We start from the raw sequence: 27,403 nt of genomic DNA on the forward strand, positions 1-27,403 counted from the left end.
AGTGTGCCTTAGCACAGCTTCTAGAAGGATGTGTCCCATGATTTTCCCGGGCACAGAGCTGAGTTTGAGAGGTCGGTAGTTCCCAGGGGGTCCTCCTTTCTACCCCTTTCTGCATCTGACTACCCTGAATTTCAAATACCGTTAGAGTGGCTTGACAGCTACATCAGCCAATTCCCTTACGACTCTGGGATGCATCTCATCAGGTCCCATAGACTTGTGTACATTCAGGTTACAATTATTTATATTATTTTTAAAATAAGATTTATAATAAAATATGCAAAACCTGATTACATTATTGCAACAAGCTACTTGACCTGATCACAACTTTTTGTGGCCAGAAAAGAATGGGAATGCTAAATATAACTTAGTTCCTATAAAATTTTAATTTGAAAGCTGGAAGTATAAATCCTCATGCTGTTTTGTCTTAAGTAGCAGTGACAACACATTCTTAATTGTAATAGTATTATTGGAAAGTGCTGTTACAACCTGCAAAGGATTTCAAACTTGCTATCTATTATTTTGCTGAATTGCTCTGAAAGTTAATTCATTGTGACAATGGAAACCTCAACAATTATTAAGTCTCTATAAATGAAACGGTACATGTTTTCTCAACAAATATTTTGTGAGATTGTAACTAGTCAATTTTTTTTTTATAATAATACTATTTAAAAGATGCATTTTGGTTATCTGCCGTCAGCAAGATGTCCAAATGGCGAAAAAAGATAATTTTCTTTGAAATGGCAAAGACTGGCCAATCTCCTACTTGTCTTTTGTTTTCAATAATTTCTTTATTCTTCTTATGTTGTCATTATGCATTGCGTTTCCCCATCTGCATTGGAACTCCTCAAAAATTCTTTTGTGACCCTATCAGCTATCACACAGGCAAGAATTGGAAAAGGGTTTGTTTTTTTAGGTCACTCAATCAGCCTTTCTGCTTCTGTAGCGAGGAGAGGTCAGCAAATGGGTGGTTAAGTCTCCCCTGACAGTTTTCAAGTAACCACTGGCACATTCAGAGTAAAGCTCAACGGTCATCTGTCTTTTCTGCTTGGTACTAATGGACTTGGTCCACGTAACCGTGGTGTTTCAAACATCACATTATGAAAACATTTTGGGTTTTAGTACTGAATCTGAACTCTTCAAAAGAAACTAAATGTTGATTTAGCCAGTATCTGTGTGTGAAGATGTAGATCATGTATATATACTGTGTGTGCATGTGTTCCTGTTGCTACRGCAGGAAAGCCTCCTGTCCATACGTGGTATTTGAAGAGGCAGGAGTTGTGTCTTACAGGTGCTTGATACCTAAGATGATAGCCACCCTGACTGCCAAAAAAAACAAAAAAATAAATAAAAAACAATCTGGGGTGCTCAGAAAGAAAATCAAGCCTAAATAAATAAATGATATGATACATAATTATCTGACATGAGTAATGGATTTCATCTGTAAAACTGAAGCCTGTAAAGGCTTTCCTCTACAGATAAAAGGTAGTGCAATCTGAACTGGTAGTTTGATGCAAGTGAAATCTTTTCATGTCTTTTGGGATGTATGTAATTGTTTAACTATGTAATAAAAAACAGGTGGATACTAGACTGATTTAGTGGGGGTTGATGAAGARGTAGAGGAGACAAAAAGTTTGACCGAGTACATATATGCCCAMATGTATGCATGTATGTAAGTATGTATATACAGATGCTATTTTCTCTCAGTCCTGAACTTTATATTGGCTATTTCATTTGAAGAGAATAGTCAGGTCAGTATCTAATACCATAGATTTGTTGTTGCTGATGTGATTAGTTGTCAGTGAAAAGGTGATGCTCTCATTACTGTGAATATTACAGGTGCTGTGGTTACGAGCACACAGGTTGGTTACATCCACTGTCAGTGTCAGAACTTAAATGYAAATGTGACCTGATTGGATAATTAGCAAAATTAAAGATCATTTAATCCTATCCCTTTGAGAGAGTGGAAGCCCTCTATGTCTTCTAAAATAAATAGGAATGTCTGACAAGGATCAGAGGTGAAAAAAAAAAAATCACCCTATGTTCCACTCTGGTTAGGCTGTAAGTTTTATAATAGCCTGATTTACAGCCTGTGGAGTACAGGATTGATTTATTTGCTGCAGTGTGCTTACAATTGTTGTTAAACTCTGACTATGCTGTCATTTAGGTAACAGCAAGCTTTGCAACCCAGTAGGGAAAAATGGATTACGTGTGTTAGTTTTCTTGTAGTCAGGGAACTAGATTCAATGACTTAAAAAGTAAATGTGCTAAAATATTTTATTTGAACCTTTTTTTTTTTTCCTCAGTTTTTAATTTTTTCTTTTTTAATGCTTAGCCCTGATAACAGTTACTAACAGAAACACAAGAACAGTACCTGGAAAATGTTTTTACATTGCTCTATTACTTAAGGAGAACACAATATCTTGTTGATTTTGGTGGAGAAGTTAGTGCTCCTGAGTTTTTACCAGGACCCTCATATGCACACAAGGATTAGTATATAYTGAGATTTCTTTCTTTCAGTATGAACTTGTGCACCAGGGATGTTTCATGTTTGCTTTTCCAAACCAAAGTCTTTCAACACGTCTTTTCATAAATAGAATCTGAATTGCTAGTGTTATATCCAAAATGTTTATCTGAGAAATCCTGATTGAGCAGGACAAACAAATGTCTGGGGAAAGATTTTATCTGATACAGTAGCTCTGTAGTCTAGATCTCTATGGGTATTCTGGTCAGAAGTGCAATTAAGACAGTTGTTAGCATTCTCTCTCTTTGTACCAGTTCTTAGCATTAACAACCAAGATCTTTCTCAAATGGCCAGAAAAATCCATCTGCCTTAAGAGGAAACTCCCTGTTAGTTCCAAATTATGAAGAAAGCTGATATCTTTGCAGCCATAAAGTCAGCTTCATGTGTAATGCACCCCACAATTCCCCCAGCTGTCAGCTGGCATGATAGCCATCACCATAATCACTAGACATGCTCTGTGGCTCTGACCCTTTTCTGCCCTTTATAGAGGAAAGTGTCTGTTCCATGAGCTAATGATCAGACACAGATAATAAGGCTTTCCTTACCCCAGAAAACTACTTCAAGGCTGTCATGCTCTCCTAAGTAAGGGTCTCTTTAGTCCTCATACAGTCCCTTCTTCCCTCAAAAGTGGTGCATGCATGTCATTTTGCAGACCTCATTAGAATTTTTCAAATCTGGGTTTCAAACTTTGACTTCTGTATTCTTGTGTAGTGAAGTAAATTGCTCTCTTTTTCAAAGTTTCTGGGAGGTCAGCAGGCACATCTTTTTGATACCAAAAAGTTTTATGCAATTGCTKCATATTTGTAACAACTACTGTATTTTGTAGAATGTGTATGCATGTTTCCCAGTGTAGTGGGACTTAAGTGGTGTTTGGGATTTTGAGTCCTGAGATGAAATTAGTATTTAAAAATAACTGAATCATTCTTGAACTCAGATTTATATTTTTTATTTTACAGTTCAAAGTACTCTAATTTTTAGTTACTTTYCTGTTTCCTTCTGCTCTATTGATTTTTTGAGAATAAACAGAAGTAAAATCTGTGAATAAATGTTTGTGAAGTTTTTTTAAATAGTGGCTGGATGAGCTGCAGGAGAGGATGGTGTAGATTGTGAAGTGAAGAGATGATAAAGTTGGCCTTGGAAAGTTCAGAGTGAGGGAGAAATGGGTTTTCTGTCATTGAAGGGTAATGGGAATGGCTGTTTTCATCCTGAAATGTATATGCACAGTTGGAAGCAAGGAGGCTTCCACTCAGTTTTGCAGAATTAGATGCAAACATCCTTCACTTTGCACCTTAAATGCTGGTGTTTAGGATATGTTAAGGTTTATGGTAATCAACTCAGACTCAAAATGTTATAMCACCTTGGATGATGGCATTTAGAGCCAACTAAATAACGTTGTTTTATAACCTGCTTATATAATCTTTGTCTCCAAGTAGCTGTTTGGAGTTCTGTTGATCTCATTAAGTTCTGAATGTGTTTTTCTGTTTTAGTTATTAAGTAGTTGTCATTGAATCTTCAACACAAAAGAAACTTCCTATTTATTTCTTTTGATTGCATTGCAACTTGGGTTGAACTTCTGGGTTTTCAAACTTGTGAGTGGTATGGAGGCTGCTGCATTGCAGAGGGCCTATTTTCATACAGGTGTGTCCCCCAATCCTTTTGCCACAAAAGATAGAAAGCTGTTGTGTTGGGAAAGTCAGAAGGCTCTTTAGGGGACTGTAATGGGAAGTTTTAGTGAGGGGAAGAGGGTRATGATCATTGTATGTTTGGCATATTTTCTGGGGTTTGGTTTTTGTTGGGGGATTTTCTATGGAACATTGTAAACATTTATGCTTCCATAGCCTATTCCTGCTCTCTCTCTTCTAATAAATTATGGAGCTGTTTGCTATGTTCCCTCCAGCCTTTCATCTAAYGCTAAATGACCTCTACCCTGCAGATTACCTCTGTATCCAGGCGGCCATTGAATAACTGGTGATGATTTAATCTAGTTTTGTGGAAAAGTTGGGGAAGAACTGGCTTTTTGCATAGGCACTGATGATGGTGGTATTTTGTAGCTAGTTTAGGAGTCTGCCTAAGGGATACAGAAGGGAGGTTGAAAGGACATTCTCCTGGGAGTCTGACAGGGCTGTTGATTCAGGCCAGCTTCAATTCAAGGCAGGAGCTGCTGCTCTGAATGTCCAGGGAAAGGTTATCCCACCAAGAYTGCAGCTGCTCCATGGAGGGGGATGGCAGCTGCCCTGACAGAATAGTTTAGGTTGAGGTGAAGTTCTAATGCAGGAAGTGTTACTCTGGTGAGAATCCATAATGCCTGTTTCAGCATCTTGTGTCTGCAACTATTGTGGACAAACGAGTTCCTCCCATCTGCTGCTTATCTTGGGACAGTGCTGCACTGTAGGCATTGCTTTATATTGAGTAATTACAAAAATAGTAGCAGATTATTGATAATGTGGGTGATTAAATACACCAACAAATAGATTTAGGCTCTGGATGAGATTTTTAGTATTGGAACCTTGTGTTTAAGAAATGGTCTGTGAACAAATTAATTAAGGTGACTGCTTTAAGGTGTTTTATTTTCTTTAACATTACTGCCCCCATATGGATATAGTTAGAACACACRGTGGAGGTAGGGAAAGCATTTTATATAGAAAGCAGTTTTGATTTTTTTTTTTCTGGTTGACTCTGAGGTCTTAGAGTTCAACTTGCTTTTGCTTGCTTGGTACTCAAGCAAAATAATTTATTGCAAGGTAGGTGCTGATGTCCTTAAACAGATAATTTGAAAGGAAATGCACTTTTAGAGTAATTATATCTCATGATTTTGCAAATGCACCTGTAGTCACAGGTTTTCTAGAAATTCATCTTACTGCCAAATAGAGATTCAATGCTTATTTATAAGTGAATTCTTATGTAAGTGTAGCTACACAGTTTTAAAATCCATTTAAATATTTTAAAGTTCAGCATGTTACTCCCAACTTTTGAATAAAGTCATGTAGCTGATATGTGCAAGTGAATTAAAGGTGATTTTTGTTAAAGCTCAGCATGTTTGCATTTAGTTTATGTAATGTCACTTGAGTTAATTTTATTGCTAGAGTTCACTGGTTTCTGTGAGAAAGTACCAAAACCTGCCACCATGCCCCCCCCCCCCCCCCCCCCCCCCCCCCCCCCCCCCCGCCAAGGAATCTCATCCTTTTTTTCCATAATTTTGTGTGGTTCACTGCAGAGTACTAAATTTTCAGTCCTGAACTGGTTGGATTGAAAGTTTATTTTTAAAAAGCTGCATGCAGTAAAATCCAAAAATAAGGAATTAATAAAGGTTTGCTATTGCCGCAGCAGCGTTTTTTAAATGGCCATTTCCAGGCAACTAGTGGAACAGTTGAAACGTTTTTTAATCAGCTAAAGTGTTAGAGTGTTGAGTGTTCTTTATTTATTCCAASTAGCTCATTCAGTGCATTCTTTGAGTGTCCCAAAGGGCTCGGAGTGGAAAGGATGTTTACAAGTACAAAGTCAGTGTTATAGTTACACYATAGGCTCGCTTAATGCCACGTTGTTTTAAACACGCTGATACAGGTTAGCGTGTGCAACATTAACTTCGTTAAGCACAGAGTGACAATACTTTGCAATCTTTTAGATATAGCCAGTGGTGGTTTGATTTTTTTTATTTTGATGAAAATATGYTTTCTGATTTCTACTGCAATTGAGACTATTAAAATGATACCAAACAACAATTTTTGCTGCATACAGCATTATCTTCCCCAGTTTGTCATCAAGGAAATCTTTCATTCTCTTCAGCTGTATGTATGTAATTTGATAAAAMTAATTTTTCAAATGAAAGAAACATTTTCTTGCCTCTGAAGTGWGAATGTATTTTGGATAGCATTTGTTCATTGTTTGTAGGAGTGGGGATATGTAGGCATTTATGTACTTTTATATCTACAGTAAAACTTTATAAATACTGCTGAGTTATCTTTCCAGTAACTTGTTGATTTTTCAGATCTATCATAAGATTGAGGCTTTAATTTGCAATATTGGTGTTAAACTAACCCAAAATAACATAAAGACCAAATGAAAAAAGGAATTCCAAATGTCCATTATGGTGAGAACAGCAAGCTGTGCGTGATTATCTATTAGCAATACAAGTGTTCATTCTCTTATAATATTTAGCAATTTGCTTTTCGAGCAGGCAGCACTGCAAAGTGGCACAAAGATCAGCAAGTTGTGTGCGTGACAGTGTGCGCTGCTTTTCCCTGTGAGGAGCAGAAGAATGCAAACATTTTAAGCTATGGGAAATGAAACAGAAGTTCAGCAACGTATTATTCATGCCCTAATAATCTGTTGATAATTAGGATATAATATGGTTTAGCRGGAGTGATAGTATTTTAGGAAAGAAATAAGGTTAAAAAATGTTTGCTTCTGACCCCACTTTGCAGCCAGATAAGAATTAAAATCATGCTCAGTGGTAATGCATCTGCTGCTCCTCTGTGCCGTTTTAGGGCAGATGTAAAAGCCAATTGCACAGGAGATAGTAGTAAAATGACTACGGAGAAAAATTAGCTGACATAGAATGGAGTGGAAGAGCAGCTGTTGAAGTGGAGCTGAGTGACACACTCCTTGTCTTGTGCTTTATATTCCTTGAGGGAAAAAGCAAGATCCACATGGTCCGAGTTAACTGATTGTTCTGCAACACCATTCCAGCGTGTTTYGGAGGCGAGAATGCAAAGTATGCAGAAGATTCTTATTCTATTACCTTAACATTTATTGAAATTTTTAAAAAGCCCCAACAAAATAGTGTCTTAAAGTTTTGTTCACTTTCTCTTTGCTGTTTCTGAACATTTCMTTTATGTTTTAGTTAAATCTGTTCATCTGAAGAATATATTTGAAAGGCAATTTTYGCATTTGGCTTACAGCATCAAAATGTATGCAAGACATCAAATCTGCTGTATTGATACTTTTTGTATAGATTTGAAAAAGGTAGTAGGAACCTAGTAGGAACTTTGTAGATGATAATTATTTGCTATATTAGATTTATATTTAATGATTGCCATAAAACTTCAGTTACCAAAATTGAGTTACAAATCAGATTACGCTGGAATGTTTGCCACACTGTAAAAGTCAATGGTACTTGTAAAAATAAATTGTATTATAGGTTCAGAAAACTCAGCATAGTCAAGAAACAAAACCAAAAGGCTTAGTGTAGGAAAACAGGTCTGTAAGTGTATGGGGTATGTTGATGGATCAAAAGTGAAAACATTGCATGTTCTTGAGGGGCACATTTGAAGAAAAATATGCTGATGCAAATAAAGATATTTATTATTAAGGAATAACAGGGAGTTAGGTGCTAGGAATAATATGGACTTAGAAAAGAACATGAGAGAGATGGCGGGAAGCTATTGGATAACAGAATGGATGGAAGGAAGATTGAAACTCAGAGTGATTTTGTTTAAAAACTATGAAACACAAGTGATTATATCAGTATATGAAGAACATAAATTAGTTATGCCTTAAGAACATATTTTTGAGCTTTGATTTGGGGAATCTAACCTGTAGATGTTGACATACAGTTTGGTGTTTTGGGTGGGTTTTGAATACTTGATTCCCACCAAGACCAGCAATGTTGCCTGAGCTTCCCATGCTGTTATTTTCCATTGATTATCCCAAACTTACCAAAGGACCAAAAGATAGTGCCAGTCTGCTCCATTTAGTTAATTTCAGTCACATTACTCTACCATGTTCTTGTGGGAACCTGCCATGTTCTTGTGGGAATCTCTTAGCTTTAAAAGTAATAAAAGGCCCCCAAGAAAAGGCATCTCCTCTTTTTCTCATCCTCTAAAATGGCTGTATTTACCACTGTCTTCCTTAGTGTCACCAAGGGACTGGCAAGTTGCAGACATGATGTATGTTGGTACTCTTTTATCCCCAAATGAAGATAAAATATTAATTCACTCCAACAAAGTAAATGTAGCAGAAATTTTGCAGCATAGTACAAATATATGCAGATTGAATGTGCTCCTTTGTAATTATTCCCCAGCAGAGGTGACAGAGTCCTCCTCCTTTATCTGGAGCTTCTGTAGGTGCACCGTAGGGTCCCTTTTCCTGCCCATGTAACACCACTAAATTTGACCTGAATCACCAGAGGGCACTGCTGGGTCTCTTTAGGGGCCCATAATGTCAGTTTATGCCTGGGAGAGGGTTGATGATTATAGAGGAAGCTGTATTTTTTCATAGCTTATTCTCTGATAATACTTTTTTTCCTTCTTGACCCAATAAAAGATCTAGAAAGACAATAACAGAAAATGCATCTGCTGAGTTWTGGTGTGAGTTTTTTCTTCCTCCTCTCCCATCCATTTTACCATGGCAGCATGTCCTATGCATTCCTTCTTCAGGCACTTGAGRTATAAATCATGGTTTGTCGTTTAGGATCCACAGTATCCTGGTAATCAATAATCATGGACCTCTGGGTGGCAACTCAGTGTTTCCATTGGACAATATGAAGATTGTGATGCCTGTAATATATATATATATATTTGTAAAGGTAGACTATGGCTTCTTTCAGTATTTAAAATCTAATTTATCATTTTGCACTATATGCTCACTTAGTAATGACAGAATAATGAGGGAAGGGTTCTTCAAAAAGGACCATCTGTTTGAGCCTTCAGCTTAGAGAACATTTACAAACATTTTGCAGCAATGGAAAATACTTAAAAGACCTTCAGAACTGTAGGCTGCTTCTGAATGTGGCAGTAATGACAGGAAAGTAAACTTTGATGTAATGCTGATGTACATTACATTTGAACTTCATTATTTGACTCTGCTGTGCTGAAGCTTGAGTACCATGAAGTCTGTGSCTAGAAGAAATTATCTTTTCTAGTTCACAGTGAGATGTCTAACATGATAGAATTCTTGCATATCCAGTGAAAGTTAGCTCTCTGGAGGTAGGGCTGGTTTTGGGTAATGTGCCATGGGCACTCTGCAGGTGGTGTGTGTGTCAGCACCAGAYGGCTGCTGGTTCTTGAGAGGGAAAGATCCTGCACAATCAGTCTGTGCCAGGCAGCATTCCCTGGTGGAGCTGGGGGCTTGGGACTGAGGGCATAGCCACACCAGTCAGGGAGGATGGGCYAGTTCTGCTGGAAGGTGCTGGGAACTGTGTGTTTTAGTTCTTCAGGGGGCATCCATGGGGGATTCTCATCCCTTTCCTGAATGTGATGATCTGTTGGGACAAAAGTCTTTGCTAAGGCTCTTTCCATATCATGTAAGAATGGGGTTATATATATACATACATACATATATATATATATACATATACACACACACACACACACATATATATACATATATATATATATAACTTTGGAGGAGTGTTTTAAATAGCTATGTCTTCAGTTATAAAACAAAGAAAGAAACCCAAAAAAAATCTGTATTTCAACATTTCTAGATATTACAGCAATGCTATCTCTTATATTAAAAATCTGTCTGTAGAATATATTAGAGGATGCTAATATATTGCTAAATGGCTTTGTGACGTTGTGAAGAAACTATTGTTTTTCTATAGGATATTACAAGGCTGAATTAATTAGTGATTTTTTTATTAGTAAATGGTTATTTATTTGTTAATAGGGCATGGATTGTCTCCATAGGGTTGTGATAATAATCACAGTGTTTCATTGTGTAAGATGTGCGGCGCATGAAATACCTGTTGTTCAAAACATCAGCTTTAAAATGCTGCCCTTTTTTCAGTGCCTGTAACTGCCTCACTAACCACTACAGCTGGAGAGTATAAGATATGGGCACAACTACAAAGTCAAATTAGATCCACAGTTGATCTATTCATTAATTTGCTTTATTCTGCTTAAGTGAAAAAGACATATCTAATAAAGAATTGTGCAGTTGATTCTTTGATGTTAGAAATGSTCATCTTTCATGTTTGAGAACTTTTTTTTTACCTTCAGTTTTGAGCACAATTAGTATTCATTACATTGTTGTCTGACAAAAARTACATGTTTAAAACAGATTATTTTTAAGAGGTGTATTACTTTTCTACCATACTTCAGAGGCAGGAGATTTACAACTTTCATACATTATTTGTTTTATATTTAAAAATATTTAACTTGATTGCAGCTTATGAATACTCACCTAGGACAGATACAGAAAAGTCACAGTTGAAGTGAGGTTAATCTTGCGATCCACATTTAACTTGAATTGTCATCTTTTGAAATTGGATACATTTGCTTCCTCACAATCGGTTTCATTCACATTTAAATACTGGTTTTGTGTTTTCTTTCACTCTTTCTGTGCTTCTGTGATTGAATTGCAACTATCCTAGTATTTCTTTTTCATAATTATTATAATTATTTCAAATATGGARTATCTTTTTCTTAGTATCTGGGAGTTTTAATAAAATTCAAGTTTAGCCTGTYTTAATTATAAACATCCACTGAAATYTGTAATCCTTCTCYTCTGTAGCTGAATGTATTGACAAATGAGAAAAAACTAGGCTATTCAAAAATATGGACCCTTTATACTGTTAAATAATCTTTTTTGTAAGTTTGTAAACACTACAAATTGTTAAAACAATTGAAAATMCTAATTCAGCTTGTGATAAAAATTTGGTACTGTACAGGAAGAAGTTCTGAATCGTGTGGTTGTATGAAAAGGATTAATGTAGAATTTGGCATAAAATGATCTGCATTAGATAGAATATGTAAGGGTGTTAGGAACGGGTGCTTTTAATGAAATAACTGAGGACGTTGTCAGGTCTTCTGAGGTTTGACAGATCAGACATAATGTRAACGTGCTCTCATGCCCACCAAGCACTACCAACAGCACCATAAGGTGCTTGCTTACTCAGTGTACTTTGCTGACTTTGTGGCAATCCAGACAGGAGCATTCTAGCCGAGGGTACAAGAATTTAGATCCAAATCTGTTAAATAATGTGCTTCCAGTGTATCCATAATTGTAGCAGACTCCTGTTGTAGCAGACTGCTGTTGTGAGTCTCCTTGAAGGTGTACTGGAAACACAAGTGGATTGATATKAATAGAATTTATTTTCCATACATTAAGGAGGTACTCAAGTTAGTGTATAAAAACAACTTAGATATTCCTAGCTATCAAATATGTTAAATTATTTTCTAACAAATTCCTTGGATCATAAGAAAAGATGGAAATTCTTCTCTTTACATATATCTAAAATAACATGAAATCAAAAACTTCCAAGGTTGTCATATTCACTATTCATCTGCTTTCCTCTGTGACTGGAAAGAGCTAAGTAAACWGAGTTATTGTGAGCTATCTTGTCGTGTTCTTCAGTTGGACACTGTTTAGCATGTAGATTGTCATTCCAGAGATAGCTGAGCATAGACCAATATCTGCTGAAAATTTGTGTGTTTTTAATAGCCTTTGGATTTGGTATAAATTTACATAAAAGGAAAAAGCAGCTACGCAGCAACAGTATCAAAGCAGACAAAATTTATTCCCCGTGAAATTCATGATCTAGTAAGGGGGAAGAAGCAACTGAAACACAGCAGGTACGGTACTGCTTCTTTTGTTAACAGGGTATATCAACTGGTGTTCTCTTAAACCCATGACTTAATGAAGCTTTAAAATTACTTCGTGCATGAACTAAATGTTGTGTTTGAATGACAGCTGCATGCTTGAAATGCATATACTTCAGTCACTTTTTAAATGACTTTTAAATGTTCTCACAATTCTTCCYCACTCAAAATCCCAACCCAAATGCCAAGTATCACAAAATATAAGGCTGTAAACAGGCACAGGACTTTATAAACATCTGTATTTTATTCCAAAATGCTGATTTCTACATGCAGTGTTAATYGTAATAAAGGACTATGAGTTTAATGAGCTGGGGAAGAAGCAGCTGGTCAGAATTATTTCTCTTAATAACTAGAAAAGATGAGGTAAAATCCTCTAGCTTTTTTTTTTCTCTTCCAGGTACAGAAATACTACAGTATGCTTGCTGTTATGTTCACCTCTTGGTATTAAAACTGGCATCTCTCCAGCCCCAGCATAGAGATACAGCTCTGACATATCTGGATTAGCAAATGATTTGTTTAGATAGTGCTATGGTTACATGGTAGGGACCCCATAGGGCCCCAACATGTGGTGTCAGGCAGAAAATTTTAAATTGCAGGGCGTATCTAAAGCTCGGCTATAAGTAAGTGTTCCTTTTAATGTTTCATTACTTAGAACTCTCTTCACTTATTTTCTTACTGTTTTTAYCTGACTGAATTCCTTTTTTATTAGTTTTAATAGTCTGACTTGTGCACTAAAAAATGCAGAAAAACTTGATCTAAATAGTTTTAACAGGTATGTTTTTTGCTGATCTGTAAAATATGACGCAAGAGCACATAACACTCTTTTGGAGCACATCCCCAAAAGATCTGCTTAGAAAATTAGTATTCTGAAGACAACATGATATATTGTTAGCCATCTGCAGTAATATTTGCTTTGTAAATAAACTCAGTGTTCTTATAATGCTTGTGCAGATGTTTTATACAGTTTACTTAACACTTTTTTTGCTAAGAATCTTCAGTGRGGTTTGCAAAATCATAAAGCTGCAGTGTTCAGCTTACTGCCAAAGTAATAGTAAAGGTTACAYGTTTCTGTTTATTTGTAACATCTCTTGCAGAAGACACTGTAAAAATGTGAAAGCTGGTTTCACTTAAAAATCAGTTTTTCAAGACAACATATTTWAAAACTCCCACTGTGACCTAAATGTATGGCAGCAGCTTTCTATACTTCTACTAGTTAAGAGATGCAGTTCTGTAATTTTCCTTACCTGTGATTTTCCAGTGCCCATATTGGAGAAGTTTATGTACCTTTTAAGAATAATAATAATAATCTTTAAAAAGTAATAGCCAACTAGACAGTGTTGTTAATATTTTGAAAGAAGAGAACCATTCATTCAAGCCCAAAAGTGAAAGTAAAATTCCTATTCTCCATCTAGCTAAGCATGGATTGAAAACACTGCCTTAATTACACAACATTTTGGATTTATTAATGAAAATGTATGTAATCAATTAAAATTTACCTTGTTTCAAGTTTTTTTTAAAAGCTTAGCAGTGGTGAAAGAGGTTAAAAATGGATTTGAAAATAGGTATGTTTACATAATACGATGAATGCTTTCATATATATTAAGCRTAGGTAATGTAATACAGATTTTCTATGATTCAAAAGTATTAGTTAGCCTCTCTTAGATCCACATGAGGGAGAAGATACTGTTCATAAGTCTTAATACCATTTAAGAACATTTATTTCAGCTCAAAAGAAAATGAGTTTATTATACTGGGTGTTTGACTGCTTTGGATGCATCATGTCTAGCTGTTCTGAATCTTTATAATCATTTATCTTAACACTTGACCTTAAATGTGTGTTCCAAATTCACAAACATAGTGATATTGCGAAGAATAGCTTCTACATCAACTAAGTGATTGGTTTGAAAAAGTAGTTAACGTTAAACAAATGTCTCCCTGTTCACTGCTGGTAGAAATGAACTGCACAAACTTTCGYTTTGTTTGCATTTTTGTGCATTAATTTCTGATGTGAAAAGACGAAGTTACTTTTTCTGCTGGGTTTGTTGGAGGCTCACAGCATTGTTTCAGGAAAAGAAAAAAGTGATCTTTATAATCAACTAGTTTGGCACTCAAGRTATCTTTTAGGATATTCTGAATGTTATCTTTCATTGATTTTTAACAATGCTTTATGAAATTTATYCTTTACTGTGCCATGAAGATTTAAATATCACCTTTAACTTAACCCTTTGAGTTTTTTGCCCTTTGTATGGACTGTAAAGACATGTTTATTATTTGTCTATTGGTGATCATGATGACATTAATTATATTATTGAGATAATAATTCAGAATTTTTATTACATTTACCTGGGAACCTTCATGGATGGAAAAATTATTTCAGTTTATAAAATAAAATAAATAAAAATACTTAAAAAATACAATTATATTATTGAGATAATAATTCAGAATTTTTATTACATTTACCTGGGAACCTTCATGGATGGAAAAATTATTTCAGTTTATAAAATAAAATAAATAAAAATACTTAAAAAATACTCTAAAAAGCCCACAATTATAATGATCAATATATAGGATGATCAATAGCCTTCTCCAGTATCCTTCATGTTGGTGCTTTGTGTTGGTTCCTTGCTTTTCTGGCATTTTTAACATTAATTGTTTAATGTCTTTAAGAGAGCTGTGGTGGGCTTTCCACTGCCTGTCTAAGATTCTTTTTTAATCTGTGTGTGTAGCATTCATAGTGACCATCACCATTGTCTATRTAGTCTGAATTACTGTACGTTTCTAGTGGCATAAATAGTAGTTTARGGAATTGCCAGATAATTAGAGAATATCTAGTATAAATTCTTCATTGTAGTCAGTAAATATGATGGTATTTTAGAAGGGGATAAAATCAATACCCGTAAAGGCACAATTTTGTATTTAATGTAGACATGCCTGAATCTGGGAATAATAGATAATTATCTGGTTTTAGATTTTTTTTTATTTAATGAGAAGATTATACAAAGGAAAGCTGTTTATTCAGATGAGTTCACTAGCATCCCAGATGAATGTTAGAGAAGTAACAGACAAAACTGMAAGTGAGGAATTCAGACTGTGTTTTATGCTTTGAATATGCTCATAGGTAAATTTAATCAGAATTTTAGAGATTTTCACAATATGCAGCGACAGGGCATTTTTTATTGGTATTTATGCTATGTGGGCATTTTTCAGTTAGTAGTACACTGTATATATCAAAAAGAGCCTCCAATATGTCATATAGGAAACTTGAAATCTTCTTTCTGAAATCTCATGGAACTGCAACACATTCCCAAAACTTTCTGAAGCTGGCTCCCCTTTCATAGGTATGAATAGAATTATTTCCACATTTGAGATGTCATTTAGTCCAAGCCCGTTTGTGTCTTGGTACAATCATTTCAGTGTACATGCWGATGCTCATTTATTCTCTCTCCTTTCTTACATGTAGGTTTCATGACTTGATGAAGGCTTTTTGGTTTTACATGACAGGTGTAAGTCTATCAAAGCAGTACCRTAAATCTCATAATCAAATAATTAGACTTCTGGCATTTCATTCAAATTTGGAATKAAATTAATATGATATTAATAAGTGTAGCTCTAAAATGTAAATGATCTTATTTTTGTAACCTGAGTACACATTTGATGAACTATCTTTTTGATGTGTGTCTACTGTAATTCACAAATACTTTTGAAACTATTGCCTACACAGATAGCAACTGCAAAAAGGACCAGGATTGACTGTCCTTTAGGAAATTTGCCCATTTTATGTTTGTAGTATCTAAGACTTGTATATCTTTCCCACTGAGTAACCAAGCACTACAAATTTCTTATTTTTCAAAGCTGTTGTTTGTTTTGAAGAAAACATTTGCTTTCAGCTTGAGCCCTGTGTATCAAGTTTCTGTTGAAGTGCACATATTAAAAAAAGAAAAAAAGTTTATGGTTGAACTGCCTGTGTAACTTTACCTATCTTGCAGTGTCATGACTTCATCAGTATAACACACTGTGGCTATTTTTATTCAGGCTCATTGTTTGGCAGCTCATAGTATGCTATCTATTACAGTCTTGAATCACTGGAGCATGAAGTCTTAAGCAATAGAAAGGAATAAATGAATTAATTAGGATTTTATATTTAAAAGATAGGTTTTTGTTCTTCCTTTCTTAAATTACTGCTACAGAAAAGCATAACCTTATGTTGAATTTCTACTGTAAATCTTGTTTGCCTTTCTAAATTACYTTCATTTTCCTCAACCTCTGTGCCTTGTGGGTGCATTGTTTTAATTGAGCACCCCAGAAGTTATGTGAAATCATCTATGTATTTTCTGTTGCCTCTGAGAAGCTGTAATGTTTAAGAAAGAGACAGAAACCACAGCTGTATATTATTCAAATTACTTTTAAAAGGAGGCACATGAGGCATATACTGCTGAAAAGCTTTCAGTTTTACTACTTTAAGTGCAAGACCAGTTGGTATCCATAGTCACAACACTACAAATGTTCAACTGCTAAAGAAGGAATGAAAATAGCCCCCTTGGTGCTTTGTTGCCATAGGGGAAGAATCCTGTTGCAATCCCAAAAGCATACTGCAGTAAGAAATTGCAAAATACAGTTTTGGCAGATGACTGTGAGGTGTTTATAAATGCAGAAGCTGAACTGTGTTAAGAAAGTTCTTGGCAGTTTTCAGAGAATTTGCTGGTTTTAGTTTAAAATCCATATTTTAAAACTACGTAACTGAAGGTTGTATTGAAGATCACTTAGAAGGAGATATATTGAGGCATTGCTCATTTTAACTAGATCATTAGTTCCTAATCTTCTTACATTGTTGTGTCACAATTAAAGAAAAGATGAGGTAGCATTCTACCAATCCAGTCACAGTGACAGGGAGGATGCAATTTTGTTATCAGTGTCCTTATGTACATGGTGGTGCACAGTTAACTGCTTAAAGGCCATAAAAATCATAATCTGTAAATTTAGTAAAGCTTCACTCAGCTCTTTTTCATAGTAGAAACTTTGAGAGAGATTATTAGGCATTCTCACAGCTTAGTTAATAGTAATACATTTGAATTCTTGACTAGTATTATTCTCTGCATTAATAAAGTTGATGGTATGTGGTCCTCTCTTCCCTGCTGGCTCATGGGTGATATCAAGTATTTCAGCAAATATCTRTTTCCCATGATTTCAGAGCCTTGGTGCAGACCTCAGCTCTTTTCTGCCTGTTATATCTGATATAGATATGTAGTCTATATATGGAATGGTTCTGTATGACTAATTCTTTCAAGCCCAGCCTGTTTAAGATACCTGTGAGACTTCTGCTCTGTCAGAATACTATTGCCCTCACTCACTTGCAAGAGGTCTTTGTCCATTGACATGTTTTCTCAGTGGCTTGCTTCTCCATGGCCTTTTGGCCTTCTGCTGAAGCTCTCTGTGCAGAAATTTGTGTGGAATTTGGAGTGTTTTTTAATCAACTCTTCTTCAGAATTGTCTACAGTGATTGAAAAGTGCAGCTTCTGGTGACACTTACAGCATTGTATTCASCCTCGCCTAGAATAATGCAGTGATAAAAACCTACAAATAATATTGCCTTTAAAAGAGGTTCTGACATTGCAGCTTGTCTCTGAGGTCYACATCCAGGTGGTTTGGACCTGGAGATTTTCAAAACCCATTCGCTTAGGAGTTGACTATAGTGAATAGGCAATCATTTAAAAGTGATGAAAAGAAAATTGTTTAACCAGTACATGTGTATACTTTTTTATTTCTGTGCTTTCTGCTCTGGGATTTGGAGAATGTATAATGCTTTTGGCATGGAACACAGAGTGAATCAGGGAGGATAAATACTGAATAAATGGTATTGTGCAACAGAAGGTTTGAATGCTTAAAGCTGACCCTTTTGGCTGACCGGAGCTGGATGCTGTGTTCTCAGTATCTGTGTACACAAAACATTTATGCAGTGGTGTGGATGGTATTTTCTGTTTTATTGCATGTTCCTTCCTTCCTACTGAACATTGATCTAAAGCTTTTCCAGAATAAACAGAAATGTTGTTTTCTTAGGCTGAGTAGTCAGCTCAGTTATCATTTACACGTGAAGTTAAGATATGAGGCAACAAYACTGTAGGAAAAGTGTGTTTGTCTGTATTGAATCAGGTGGGATGTTTGGGAATTCTTGGGTCAACATGGTTGGTGGTTACTCTGGATASCTCAGCAGAGCTGGGCACCACATTTATCTCCTCTAATGGCTTGGACAGCTCAGGTCCTTGCAGGGCTCTGCCTTGTTCGAGTGAAAATGGCCATGTTTGCCTGTGACTGTTTCTCCTAAATAGTTTAGCCTAACTCAGAACGGTGAAAGGACTTGAGGAAACAGCATGAAGCTTAGGCAGGGGTGGTTTAGGTTGGATATCAGGAGCAGGTTCATCACTCAGAGGGTGGYTGGGCACTGAGCTCCACAGGGAAGTGGTCACAGCACCAGCCWGACAGAGTTCAAGAAATGTCTGGACAATGTTCTCTGGCATATGATGTGATTCTTGGGGTGTASTGTGCAGGACTAGGAGTCAGGATTTGATGATCCWTGTGGGTCCCTTCCAGCTCAGCATATTGTATGATTTATTAATTTMATTTTCTTTCTTATCCCTTATAGATAGCCTGGTTTCTTTAAAAGCCAGTGATTTAAACACCTTGTGGATTTTGTGTAGGGAATTACAGTAGCCTACATAATTAAATCTGAAATCTATCCATGGGTCCTACTGTGTGATATAATAACTGCAGTTCTCTGCCTCACTTTCTCTATTTTTGAAATAAAAATAAGGATGTTGACCTTTTTTTTTAAAAAAAAAAAAAGATTTTCTGCTATAAACCTCAGTAGGAATTAGAAGGTAATGATAGAAGTATGTTCTCACTCAATGTTTCTGAATATCAAAAGCCTTTTTAATTAAAAAAAAAAAAAGAATAGTGTTAAAATATTGTGAGGTTTGCCCAATATTCTTGGGCAAARAATAACTTGTATGAGGGAACTGGTTTTGATATTGCGGACCAAATGCCTTAGTTTATGGGAAAGTGTAAACCCACTACTTTTGTTGTAGTGAAATACTTTTATGTTGGTCTAAGCAACTAAATTAATTGATCTCAGAGTTATTTTAAGCACTTGGTCAATGTGAAACTGTACTCAAATACAGTAGACTTGGAGGTTATTTCTGAGATAAAATTGGGATGATGTTTTTGATGTTTACRTCTGTAGTCATGCAACCTTGAATAGAGAGACATGCAGACATATACTTCAGTAGTTAGACAGAATTTATTAACYTACTGTAGCCTGCTATAATGTAAAAATAATTTTTCACTATCTCATAAACTTTGATGTGGCTTGAGGTATCTGTTTCCCTTGGCTGACTCAGCAATTCAGGATGAAATGCAGGATGATGTCTCTTAGACAAGCTGATTGTTTTGCAAGACAATCATATTGGCTTTATCCATGATATTCCAAAGTAGGCAAAAAAAAGTTGTATGATTAATTTTTATGCTGTGTAAACGCAATTTTGAACTCTTCAGCTCTCATTCTTCTTTTTGGGATGTTAGGGAAAATGGCTGTGGTGCCACAGGATAACTGGTAAAGCCTATTTGCMATGTCAGTGAGTGAGCCATACTGGCAGTAAGCAGAGTAGTAAAGAGGAGTCTTTTTTCCCTTAGTTGACTCCTAGGCTCAAATTAAACATTTGGGTTTTTTTATATTTCCACATATAGGGATTTACAATGCATCTGCTTTGAGTCAGTTGGCAGAAACAAATAGTTGCCTATATATTTTTATAAAGTAGAACTCTTCACTTGGGTCTAATATGCAGATCTGCATTTTTGTAGTGTGCCTTAGTGAAAATGCCCTTCAAAACTGTAAGACAAAAACACTAGAAAAAAACTTCATCTCTCAGGTATCATTTAAAATAATTGGGTATTAAATTAGTGAYGCTGACTCAACCTGTTAGCATCTACTTATCATTCATGTGTCCTGAGACATCCAGGAGTCATGAGGGCTCAATGCTAAAATAATTCATGGTTTATGCAGTTTAATTCATGCAGTTTATGTAGTAAGGTGGTGCAATATTTTTTAAGTGAGTTACTAAAAATATACAAAGCTTGTCAGAATTAGGTTTTATTGTAGGTCATTCCATTTGTTCATATTTGTGGTCCCTCCCCTGTAGAAAGTATATGTTAACTCAAACTTGAGTTTCCTGTAAACATTTTTCAGTTCATTTTATAGGGAGATTTCTGAAATGTGTTACTGAAAGTTTTTACTGGAAACAACATTAAGGTGTGTTTTAGTACTGCATACAGACAGAGCAGAATTAGGAAAAAAATACTGCCATGGTGATCCTTTATTGTTGCAAAAATTAATTCAAGTGCATAAATTGCAAGGTTGCTGTTCAGTATCTTGTCCATAGTGATGTTACTGTTGTGTTGAACGTTGAGTTTCAATAAACAAACATGACTGATCTATTATTTTCTATTCTTCCTAGTTTTTTACTCCAAATTGTTGGAAGTGACTCAGTAATACAATTTACTTTTTTCACAAGGTTTGTGTGTCTCCAAAAAGCATTTTTTATAAGGGTCACTATGAACCTTCTCCTTCCCAAAGTACTTATTCACTTCCACATTCCTTTTCCACTGTCCTGCTCCTTTCATCCTTTTCTTGTGTCTCCTTGATATTTGAAGCCCTTCCCTGTTCTTTTGTGGTGACTGAGCATTCCTCAGCTCCACAACTCTGCTGCTGGACTCTGCCATATTTCACCTATCCTGCCTTTACCTCAGTCTGTTCTCTGCAGCTGTGTCCCCAGGGTGGGTGTCCCCAGGGTGGGTGTCCCCAGGGTGGGTATGCTCTTTCACTTCACCAGAGGTGTGCACATTCACTTTTCCCCCACTTGTTGTTTTCCCCGAGTTTCCCTGGAGAGAGCCCCAGGGTAGTGACCCCTCCTGTCTCTGCTTGTCCAGCAGCCTGTGCTCATTGCTCCAATGGGAGGAGGTGGCAGCAGGGACAGCCCAAGCAGGAGGCCCCGTTATCTTCTGTGGGCCCCCATCCCTGGGGAAGGAAAGTGCTGTTGTTGCAGCTGTCATCATGCAAAGATGATGTCAAGAATCTCATGCACAAATGAGAGTGCCAAGAATCGCTGTGCTCTGTTTCCTTCCATTCATTGTCCTCCTCCTGCAGCTTCCCTGCCTTTCGTTCCTTCAGGACAGAGTGGGAATTTGTGAAGGAAGGAAATTATTTGCCCAAGCTGAGCCTGGCAAATGACACCGTGACTCAAGAAATTCTCACGTTAAAAGTTGCATGGTGTTGGGTCCGATACTTATTTTTCAAATCTTTTTCTAGATAGATGTAATAGATAATTCTTGCCAGAAATGAGATCTGGAATATTATGCTATGGGGCTAAGGTCTGTTTTTTTCTGAAATGTAAATTTAATTAAAAGGAGAAAAGGGGAGGGCAATAAAAGAAAGTTCTCCAAAGTCTTAATGAAAGCCAGGAAACTCCAGCATTGCATTTTGACAGAGACAAAATAGAAATTAATTTTTTTTCAGACGTGTGAGGAGTCTGCTGGTAACTTTAAGCTTGATCCTCAAATCAGTGAGAACTTCCTTAAAAAYTGAGGAGGATTCTTATTTCTTGGCATGAAAACAGGAGGCAAATCTGAGAAACTTTTTTACTAGATATYGATTTTGAAGCAAGCTGTTACACAGAAAGCAGCTTTACATAGGTGATTAAATATAGTGGCAGAGTAGCAAACACAGCAGTAAATTTCAGTAATTWAGTGTGACAGAAGTGGCTTAGTAGGAAGTTTAGGTTACCTGACAGTCAAATTGAAAGGCAAATAATGTTATTGCTTATCTGAGCACTTCTAGTGGKTTTTTTTGTTTGTTTGCTTTTATTTGGGTTTGTTCTAGTGGGTTTGTTTGTTTGCTTTGTTTTATTCTTTTTATATCCCAGACACAAGCTATCGAAAGACAACTGAAAAAATGTTACTATATATGCTGCCTTACTGTAGAATTTTATGGGATTGTGCTACTGCTGACTTAATTGAAGGGACATAGAGTTTTAAAGTTCAAAGCTTGACTTAATTGTATTGAACTTCTTAGTTGTAGGTATTTTTTTTTGTAATCAATAAATGGCATTAATTTATTAGAATGATGTGCTACAGTAACACCATCTTTTCCTTTTCAGGAGTCTGTTAGAATGTSGGGTTTTCTGTTGTCTTTGCCTGTAGGCTGACTTTGTGCTGCRCTCATTGGGAGGTCTGACTCCCACTTGCCATATCACGTATATATTGAACCTTTCATTAAGTATTGCTGACAACAGGCGGTGTCTTTTAAAGATGTAGGATTCTTTTACTTTGACATATAAGTATCTTATAAAAGATAATGACTGTACCATATATTTTATCAATCCTCTGTTACCTTCTGCTTCCTTTTTCCAGTTTCCTCCACATCCTGCCTCAAGACATATTCACTGCTCTTACTTGCATGTTAGCCCTTTATGCTTGACATTAGCTTTTCCTTTAACTGCAGATTTATTTCTAAGGTTTATTACTGACATTTAAAACCTTCAGCTCACATGGACTAGTCTGTGTATAGGGGTTCCTCACAGTGTGTGTTCCAACTCCATGCCTGTGCTAGGCAGATGATTTATTTTTGTGTGTTTCTTGACTGCCATTTTCCCATTGTGCTTTGCTTGTGTCGCCCCAGGTTGGTGGGTCTTCTGCCATTTGGAATTCAGCTGGTTTTAAAATTTTGTTATATACAATAAACTCATAACTTGTATTTTTTTAATTAATTTCCCATTAGCAATTTTGCTGATGTGTCTTTTGAGGCACATGTTTTAACTGTTTTTCGGAAAGTACATTAAATTGTGTGTCAAGCTTTCTGAATGTATTTGAATTTATTATTAAATTCAGATTGCTGCATAATTACATTGTATACCACAGAGTAGATGTAGTATATATTGCTTTAGGAACTATGATTCTTGGTATTATAGAACTACTGTAATTCTGTGGAATTTGGTGCTGGGATCTTCCAGTAACCAGGATTTCTGTTTTAAATTTATTTTGTTATTTATTTAATTATTTCATTTATAATTTGTAGTAAAATTGCAAAGGTTTTGTGAAAAGATAACTGCCTACTACTGCTTTTTCATGTAATTTTTCACTACCTTTTCAATATAATTGATACCTTACATTAACCCATTTGCTTTTGAATTGTACAGCTCTGTAATTCTGCTGCAATAGATACATTGTTTGTACTATTAGAAAAAAAAAAAAGCCTTACCAATGCGTCATCAGATTTTTAATGCAGGTTTAATGGACACAGTGCTTCATAAATTGGGTTTCCATATGCATGGTTTGATACATATGCWAACGTTTCAGGGTACTGAGATAGTTTTTCTCCTATTTTGAGCCTTAACATTTTTCATGTAATTTTTTCTTCACAAACATAAGAAAACTAGAAGTTTACTTTTAAGAAATAAAGTAGCTCTGTCTTTTAATCCTTGGGCTTAAAAAGTGAGATTTAAAGAAAATAAGGTATATTATAAAGCTTAGGAAAATCTGAAGAGCTCACAGTACGGAGGCTCCCAAAGTTATAGAAGTTAAAAGAATTTGCCTTATTTTGCCTAACTCATCCTCTGAAGAATACTCATGACTATATTTATGTGAGAAATGTTTGTCCTGAGATTTGGGCAGAGCTTTGGACAGAGCACTAGCATAAGGTAGTCCTGTCTTTATTAAAAAAAGCCACTGTCCTAAACCATGGGTTTTTTTTAATTGGACTTGTGGGAGTCATGCATTGTATTATTCCCTTTCTGTCAAGGGTCTTGGTGACTCATTTTTTTTGAGGCGTGTTAGTGATGGCTGAAAATTTGAGGAAAGGTGTTGTGTGTACTCAGTTCCATAAGCAACTTTGTGAAAACAAGTATTTTTCTTGACAAAAAATTGTAATAAGCAGAATCAAAATCCAAGTTGCTGCATTTTTCTTGTGTGTGCATATCCATAACACTGGTGGTACTGGTAAGTTTCTCGCATTGAAGAAGTTACTGAAGTTTATGCTTGAATTATTATTATTTATTGTATGTATAAGTCTACRCCAAACAAAAGTCTGCATTAAAGATGATTGGTGTGCAAGAAAACTGAATACACACCATGAGATTCTTGAGCAGGTTGTTTACATTTCTTTCTCCTCTCCATGGTGTGCAGGTGCTGTTCTCTTGTCCAGTGTACAAGGAGTAGCAATTAATGTTGATCCAGTCCTATATACCTGGCTTATCTACCAACCTCAGAAACGAGTTAGTAGACACATTCAGCAGGTATGTATTTTTGAAGGAAAAGGAATCGGGAGTGGGGAAGCATTCAGTTCTGTATGTGCCAGTCATGCATTCTTTTCCCAAGTATTTGTAGTTTGTTACCTCTTCTGTCTACTTTGTTGTTGATACTGTTGATCTTATTTTGAATTGTTCGAAATGTTAAATTGGCATATTAAAATTTAAATTTCATACCTTTTCATTTGTAATTAAAAGAACAAAGAAGATGGTTTTGTAATCACTGTTTAGGATTGCTATTTTGCAACTAATTTCAACTGCTAAGGCCTCATAAGCATTCTTTATGTCATGTCAAAATACATATTTGCATACAAAGTGCTTGAAAAAGACAGAAGAAGCTGAGGCTGTGGGTCTGTGTGGTGCAGTATTTTCCTTGACATATYCTTAACACTAATTTTCATGCCACATACTCCTGACCTGAAAAGAACACCGGTTTTGCCTTATACTAAACTTACTTACAGCTGTTGTTTRGCAGAATTTTAGAACTTAAATTTGCTATAACTGATCAAACTGGTGGTTTATGTCACTTGATGTTCTGTCTCACTTATAAGTGGTCAGTTATTAGCAGTGACAAATGTAAAACTTTTTTGATATTTGTCTCATAACTATAGAGCAGYGTGCACATCAGAGAAACTTCATACTGGGCCCCTGAAGTGGGAGAATAAACATGACTTGTAAACATTTGTTTCTTGTGTGCAAATGACCTTGTTAGGTAGTAATTGTYGAATATTAATTTAAGTCTCATTAAGCTCTGTGCCAGCATCTCAAAAACTTCACTGTGATAGTGAAGTTTTATTATAGGTTTAATAAATTTACTCTGTTTTTAAATGCCTTGAGTTATTCTTCATTTCTGCATCATAACTGGAGCAGCACAACATTTCCGGGTATATTTCTTTTGCAAAACAAACCATTTATCTACTTCTTACTGTTACATAGTTTTCTAAAATTGATCTGCTTATTTCRAATTTGTATAAAAGCCTATCTTTAACATCAGCTGTTAGTCAGTGCTTTCTCTTTTGATACTGGGTGACTAGATGGGTTAAGTGACTATATTAGGGAACTTTTTTTTTCSTGGTTTTGATCATCAGTGGCAAAATTTTTACCCAAATTTTGTTTAAATATTTRTTGTGTAACTTATGTCATTGCCTTATACAGCCTTCTAAATCTTTTCATGATCTATTTCAGATTGAAATTACTGTATCAGAATTATAATGTTATTAGCCTTTAGAATGTATTAGTAATTTGAAATAATTTAAAATACGAGTTTATAAACTCAACTGTCAATGTCTTACTATTTTCATCATTAACATAACTGTGATAAAGGACTGTATGTAATAGTACAGATTGAAGTGTCTGTAGCAGTAAGAAGAAACTTTATTTGAAAAGAAAACTGTACCTGTATTATGTTATCTTTAAYCACAGACTTTTTTCTTTATGTAATGCTGTAATTATCTTAGAATAAGGGTTCTTGTGCATTATTTATTGGAAAAATTCAGCTTGTTACCACAGTCTTATTAGTATAACCAAACAAAAATGTTCTATAAAACCTTCTTAATTTTTGAACATTTAACRGAACAACCATAAGATATGGTACTTTCAATCAAAAGTTATGGTCAAAATATTATTGATTGGTAAAGCTCTTCCCTCCCTCTGTTCTGTCAGTCTTACACAATTGCAATAGAAAAAAAATACTTTATAAGTTCTTTGAATGATTCAGTGATCTTAATTATTAAGGTATTTCAAGTTTTAATGTCCACTTAATACAATGWTTTTTGCTCTGTTATTTTGAGTAAGTCAGAGTTGTGACTTCTATCTGAACACACAGAGTTAGAGAACCTTTCAGTACATTTGGCCCTGTGTMCACATTGAACTCGTAATGATAGTAGTTGATAAAATAAGTTAAATGAAATTATTAATTTTTGGGGGACACAACTGTAGTCATGTAAACTTCTGATTACATACAGGGCTGGGATTGTTCAGCTCCCCACAGTGACAAAGGTGCCTTTACATACCAGAACTTCATCATATTTGTTTGCCTTTTAGCTATTATTTTGGGACTTTAGATTTAGATTTATAATGCCAGTTTAGTAGTACATGTATTTTATATCTAGTACATGAAGTACTCACCATGTCTGTTGTGACTGGTTTTAACTGAAAGCATGAAAAGTTAGTAATATGGAACATAATAAGCTGCATTTTTACAAAACTTGTAACATTTCAATCTCTTTTTGAAAAAGCAGTGCTGTGTCTCCTTTAAGATTGATATGGTGAGGCCACCAAGAAGTGTAACTCACTGAAATTTTATTCAGCTGGAACAGAACAAAGAGTGACTGCTGTGCTGGGGTGTGAGGGTGCAKGCAGCCCAGTGAGCATCACCCCTCTTCCTTTATCAGTGTTGGACTATTGCCGGGCAGGGCTGTGTTTGCATCTCTGCCCAGCAGCTAATGAYTGTAGAACTGGTGTAGTAACTGAGGTCCTTATGTTGCTTGGCTGGTACAAATGTTAGTTCTTTACATTTTCTCCTCTCTCTTATGCGGTGTGCCTGCTTTGTACAACTGAGTTAGAAACCCTTGAACTGTTTTTATGTAGYATCTGGCACACTGTCAGGTGTATTCATGTTCTTAGATCACTCTGAAAAATGTGATGAATGATACATGAGCATTTTAAAGGTCTCACTGAAGTTAAACACTAAAAGGCAAGAGAAATKATTTAAATGAAAAATTATGTTTGGCACAATAATCAGTGAATATAAACASGTATATCATATATTTAGGCTAGAAGTAGCAGATTTAAAAATTTTTTGTATTAAGACCATGTTAAATTTTTTTCTAACTTATTCCTATATGAAATTTAATGTCTTTAGGAATAATATGTGTGACAGYTGTTAGCAGGAGAAGCAAATTGGAGGGGACTACTGTTTATTTATTGAATGTTTCCGAATTTGGAAGTTCACTTAATGTAGAAACCTTCTATATAAGTTTYGTTTCTGTATGGTG

At 35.6% G+C, this 27,403-nt stretch overlaps 1 protein-coding gene across 8 annotated transcripts in view; it reads left to right on the forward strand.

Moving 5' to 3' along the window:
* VPS13B (vacuolar protein sorting 13 homolog B) overlaps positions 1 to 27,403 on the forward strand; it is a 423,643-nt gene that overhangs the window by 164,781 nt on the left and 231,459 nt on the right. For all 8 annotated transcript variants that reach the window (XM_057366267.1, XM_057366269.1, XM_057366268.1 and 5 more), the window contains exon 20: positions 24,286 to 24,395. In XM_057366267.1, the coding sequence (XP_057222250.1) occupies positions 24,286 to 24,395 (110 nt within the window). The remainder of the gene's footprint in view (positions 1 to 24,285; positions 24,396 to 27,403) is intronic.

This window comes from Malurus melanocephalus, unplaced genomic scaffold (genome assembly GCF_030028575.1).
Source record: "Malurus melanocephalus ecotype Western Australia unplaced genomic scaffold, MMel_1.1 scaffold_62, whole genome shotgun sequence".
Classification (NCBI taxonomy): Eukaryota; Metazoa; Chordata; class Aves; order Passeriformes; family Maluridae; genus Malurus; species Malurus melanocephalus.